General features: G+C 41.0%; 1 protein-coding gene across 1 annotated transcript in view; it reads right to left on the reverse strand.

Moving 5' to 3' along the window:
• fgf22 (fibroblast growth factor 22) overlaps nucleotides 1-3,788 on the reverse strand; it is a 60,526-nt gene extending 56,738 nt beyond the window's left edge. Inside the window, exon 1 of the mRNA XM_059342033.1 lies at nucleotides 2,917-3,788. Within this exon, the coding sequence (XP_059198016.1) occupies nucleotides 2,917-3,298 (382 nt within the window). The 5' untranslated portion in view covers nucleotides 3,299-3,788. The remainder of the gene's footprint in view (nucleotides 1-2,916) is intronic.
• Between the last annotated feature and the right edge of the window lie 2,212 nt (nucleotides 3,789-6,000).

The raw sequence follows: 6,000 nt of genomic DNA on the forward strand, positions 1-6,000 counted from the left end.
GTCGTTGGACCATTGTCCCCTAGTTTTTTTGTAAGTAGGCAATCAAGATGAGGAAATTAAGTTTCTGGATCTATAGTCTAGGGTCAGAGCAAGGATATAGTGGAGGCTCAGTGTCTTTTTTATGTATATATATATATATGCAAAATACCAACTGGAACATTTAAAAGTGATATTGATTGAATATTTATGTCGGCCTTAAAAAAATGACACAAATAATGCTTAATCTCACCTTAAAAGTCGGTATTTTGCATATATATATACATACATAAAAAAGACACTGAGCCTCCACTATATCCTTGCTCTGACTCTAGACTATAGATCTAGAAACTTAATTTCCTCATCTTTGATTGCCTACTTACAAAAAAACTAAGGGGAAATGGTCCAACGACCAACGGCCGCCATTTTGATATGCAAATGAGAAGGTCAAAAACTCAAAATTTTGCTTGGGAACCATTTCTTTTTTATCCAGCACCCTTGAAATAAGTAAAGTAGGCCAGTTCCCGACCCATAAATGCTCCTCACTTTCACTTTTTGGACAATCCCGTCTAGACTATACTGTGCTACTGTTTGTGTTTAGATAAAATCCTTTAAAAAAAGTTTCCTCTTGCCTGTGTGAGACAAATGTTGCACTCACTTGCAGCATGTGTGTCCCTGCTCCGGTCATTAAATATGCACAACTTCCTGCTTGTCCTGCCACTCTAATCTATAACACGGCCACCGTATCAGTATCAAGAAATTGTCTGGGTCAGGAGGCTTTAAGTCTGATTGAAAGCCTCCTTGTGTGATGGCAGTAACGGTAGCCTCACACAGCAACAGTGAGTCTTCGAAACGGCCTTAAACCAGATCTGTCCCATTGTGAGGCGCAACCACAGACTGACCACAAGGTCTACATGACCGCTGGTCTGGCTCCGTGCAGGTACACACCCTCGCTCTGTGTGAGCGAGCAGATAGAATCGTTCTTTCCACCAAAGGAAATGAGAGGATGATGGCTAAAGTGTATGAGGACATTATATTTAAAGAGACTGCTCTTTTTCACAGAGAGCTACTGCAACCACCTAAGCATTAATGACATGGCAAGAAAAAGCTTTACAATCCTCCGTACAAGCCGTAACTTTTACTGCTTTCCAAAAACTCTCTGAACACTTGTTTCAGTTTAAACTCCCTCCCGTTGCCAAACTGGTATTGCTACCACTCTTCCAGCATGACCTCTGAAGTGTCAAATTCAAGTAAAGTTTGGGAGTAATATTTTATTATAGTAGCTGACATATATTACCTCTAATATGAGAGAATAATGTCCCACAGGTCCACATTTAACACGGTAATAATTCATCTCAACTTGAATTTCTACCAGTGTGTGTGGTTTTTTAAAAATTCTGCCAGATGACTAATCCCGACAGGTTAACAAATGTCATCCAGTCTGCAGCTTGGAGCTTATTGAAACAGTGGCAACAGTCTGGCTGGCCTGTTAGCTGGACGCAGAAGCAGCTCCAGCCCCCAGTAGCCGTATGGAAAAACTCTGACTCACACACTTGTATAAAAAGGCATTAACGACCAAATACATAAATATTACCGTCAAAGGCATAAACGTCTCTAAGGGCTATCCAGTCAGTCAGTCAGTCAGTGACTAATGGAGAAGGAGGTCAGATCATGACCAGAGTCGGCTCATCTGACCTGGTCAAGCATCTGAAAGACGCCCATTGATGGCACGGCTGCTGTATGAGCGTCCTCTTCTCAGGTGTCTCTGAACCACTATCTAAAACGCCAGGCTGAATAACTGTACTGTCTGAAAAGGTGCTTAATGGCTTTTTTTTGGGGTGAGAGGAATAACCACAAACTCTACATTTACAGCAATGTGCACAAAGGTCGGAACATTTGATGGAAAACAACAAACGGTAAGTAAAGCACGAATACAAATGCAGGTTTCAAAGCACTTTTTTAAAATAATTTATCTTTTTTTTAACCCTATAAAGCCTGAACCATGAAAAAAGTGTTTGATGAACCTGCTGACAAATAAGTAAATTAAAAAAAAAATCCAATATCAATAGGCATATATGAATTCTAATTTGTATCATATTTGATACATCAGGTCTTTTTGTGCTCACAGTTTGTTTTACTAAAAAAACCATATAAAATCAAACATTTTCAACCTATTAAGACTTTGACTTCCTTTTATCATTTTCCTCAAACATGCAATATATATTTTTTTCCATATAACACAAAATCATACATCTGCTGATATGAAGTTTTCTCGCAGCAATGACTGATCCACCAGTGGAACCTGCATATCGTTTTTTTGCTACATCTGGTATTTTTGTGCAATTTGCTGCTCTTTTTTCTTCTTCAACACATTCAGAAAAGAAGGTTTTTCAGGGAAAAAAAGATCACACTAATGATTTCAGTTTCAAAAACTTGTGTATCAAATATGATGCACTTGGCTTTATAGGGTTAATACAAATTTTAAAAGTCAAACTACGAACAACACACATGAATCAGTGTTTGCATTTGTCGGAGGAATGTGTTTCCGTTTCCACCTGCTACTTACAATTGATGCACATTCGTCACAGTTTTGACAAGTTAATCCCCACTGAAACTGAAGCTTTTTTTTCAAGCCCAGTTTGCATGCCAACTGATGCTCAATGTCTCTCCTCAAGTCAGCCTTCTTGTGCCGGCTGTCCCATGAGGAGTCTAAATCCACACTAGGGTATTCCCTTCTTACCTAGCAACGCGTCTCTCGTGCTCTAAACACAACACAAATAGCTCAGCAGTGACAGAGCCATAGGATATCCCTATGAACTGCTATAAAAAGTGAACAGATAAGAAAGTCCAGCCATAAAAATAAAAAGGGAGAACGTCATAAGGAATCCTGTACTATGTGACACTCAACACATTTCAGATAGATAACTTAGATGCACTTACTGTCAGCGTAGTTTTTCCGCCGAGTGCCGTCCACCTTGCCTGTTTTATCAATACAGAGGAAGAACTTGTTGGCGGAGTAAAGCCGCCGTAGCCGGACGTCGCCCTCTAGGTGATTGTAACTGCGAGTGTGCCTTTCCAACGTCCATGAACAGTTGATGCCGCTCGCCAGCACCTGTAGGGGTTCATGTCCAACCCCAGGAGGACAGGCCCCCGTGGCGGTGCCAGCAGTGACCAGGAGCAGGCTGAAGCATGCCAGGCAAAGGGAGGCTGCACTGGGTAAGGGGAGAGGTCGCCCGGCGGAGGCTGCAGCGGCGGCGGCGGTGGCGGTGGCGAGGGCAGGTTCAGGACAGAGATGAGCTACGGACGGCGTCCATCTGCACATGGTGGGTCAGACTCCCAAGGTGCACCTTGTGCAAGCTGCAGGCATGCTGATGATGGGGAGATGTCCCAGTGGAGGGATGACAAGAGGGTGGGAGTCCTGGAGAGAAGGGAGGGAAATGGCACTTGCAGCAAATCCTCTATAGATGTCACAGATGATCACCAATCTCCACTTTGGGCTGACAGCAGGCCTTTCCTACAGCAACAGGCTGGTCAAACTTCCTCCAGTTGTCATCTTGAGTCCTTTTGTTTGATTCTGTTAGTCCGATCCTTGAAATCATGAAATTTTTAAGAATCCACCTTTTAAAAGTTCCTCTTTAGTGTTGCTCCTTGTTTGTTCTCCTCCTTGGACTGAGGTCTTCTTTCCGGTACCACAGATAAAGTCCTCAGCTGGATGAGGATGCGCATGTGTGTGTGTGTGGATATTTTGTGTGAGTGTGTGTGTGTTTAAGTATGTGTGTGTGTGCACCTTGCGATGCTCTACTCTTTCCAGCTGAATAGGAACAAGGTGGCTGTCTGAGCTGCTGACCCGTGGCTGAGAGGGAGTTGAATGAGGGTTGGTGACTGACTGCGTGCGTGTTTGTTTGTGTGTGTGTGTGTGTGTGTGCGAGTGTGTGATACAGAGAGAAAGAGAGGGAGTGAGCGAGTATGGGAGGGAGAGAGCCGGTGTGTTTGCGACAGACAGAGAGAGAGAGAGAGAGAGGCAGTGAGAGTGTGTCTGTGTGTCAGAGTGAGCAGCAGTCAGTAAGTGTGTGTCAGCCAGCACGGGGCAGTGAAGCAGCAACGCTCTGCTGTGTGCAGTCAGTCAGTCAGTCCTCTCTTCTGTGGAGGCACCGGCTGAGTTGTCCTGCATTTTATCCTGGGCAGGGCCAGCATCTAGGGGGTTGAAAGAGAGAGAGGGGTGGGGGTGGGGTGGGGCCACCGCACTCATTCATAACCATTTCAAACAAGCCTGCATCAAGCTCCGTCCTCTCTCTGTATTCTCTTTCGGGGAAAACTTTTATTCTGTGAGAAACAAGTAGTTTGCTTTCCACCTGAGGATTTTTATCTATTACAATGTTGCACTGCAAAAAAGCCAACTTGTATTTTTTGGCCTAAAACAGTGATTTAAGTTGGTAAAACTTAAAAAAATATAAATTATTGACATTTAGGGCAATAATGTAAGTTAGCACAACAAAGGAAGCCAGTTGTCTGCTCAAAAACAAGTTTCTGAGTTGTTGTTACTTATATCTTTAAGTTGGGGTTCACAACAAGGGACAATAGTTCTGATAACTCTTATTTCTTTGTTGTGAACTTCGGTCATTAGCGAAAGCTAGCGGCTAACTGATGCTAGCGGCTACCTGATGCTAGCGGCTACCTGATGCTAGCGGCGCTGCTTGTTACAGCTACAAGAGTAGCCATTAGCGTATCAATGCTAACTCAAATTGTGGTCGCAACATTAGCTGACATTCATAGCGGCGTTACAATCGTGCCAGAGAAATTCAGAGTTGAGCAAAAACAAAAAACAAAACTTAAAATATTTAGTTTAATTGTCCAACTTAAAATTTTATCGAAGTTTGTTGCCTTGAAATTTTGAGTTCACCCAACTTTTCTTTTTTTGCAGTGTGGTTGGACTTCCCTGGCTCTAAGAAGGGAGCAACACTGTATATTGTTTATTTATAAGGCACTACTAAAAAAAAAAACTACCATTCTACTTATCGAGCCTAGTGAGCTTCAGATCTTTTAACTTTTCAACTCGTTCATATAACCCACTGGCTCTAAATATCCCTGCTATTAACCCTTTGATGCACAACATGGGTAAAAAAGGACCCGCATTTATTTCCCCTGTTATTTAATGCTTGCTGAGTGTATCTGTTTTGATATCAACTTATTTTATGATTGAATATTCTACGTATGTTTAAATATCTTGTTTTTGATAAAAACAGATCATTATTTTCATTTTGCTTCTAATAATTTATGAAGAAAAAAAGTTTTTGTATTATTACATAGCTAACTACTTGGCTAAGTAGCTTGCTAAGCTAACTAGTTAGCTAAGTAGTTAGCTTAGCAAGCTACTTAGCTAAATACTTAGCCAAGAAGTTAGCTAAGAAGTTAGCTTAACAAGCTACTTAGCTAAAAAATGGATATGGCTCATTTTTCACCCATGTTGTGTATTAGAAGAGTAGTGACAGAAAAAGGGATTTTATTCAAAATAAATAAAGGAAAACATAAAAATTAGGATGTATGATGATCAAAAATAAACTAATTGAGGAAAACCTGGAATACTGAATGATGAATTATTGCAAAGATATAGAACATAAAAACTCTGTCGGGTCGCTTTAGACCCATGTTGTGCATCAAAGGGTTAAAACGGAGGTTGGGAAATTCGCTTTTGTTTATTTCGCTCCTTTTAAATGGAATAATTTACTGTGACAGCTTCAGTTGGATACACTGATTCCTTTTAATCATTTTAAAGACATTCTTATTAATCTTATGATTTCTGAATGTGTATGTACTCATTGAATTTATTGTGCTTCTGTTGATTATATATTATTATGGATATGTAGTGTAATGTGTTAAAATTGTATTGGGCGCCATTGGAAATGAGAGCTTGCTCTCAATTGGCCCTCCCTGAATAAATAAAGGTGAAATGAAATGAAAATGAATTTTTATTATCCTCTTTTCTTTTTCTTTCCTTTTTTGGTCACGGACACCTGGGAAGACTTA

Source organism: Centropristis striata, chromosome 9, assembly GCF_030273125.1.
Source record: "Centropristis striata isolate RG_2023a ecotype Rhode Island chromosome 9, C.striata_1.0, whole genome shotgun sequence".
NCBI classification, from domain to species: domain Eukaryota; kingdom Metazoa; phylum Chordata; class Actinopteri; order Perciformes; family Serranidae; genus Centropristis; species Centropristis striata.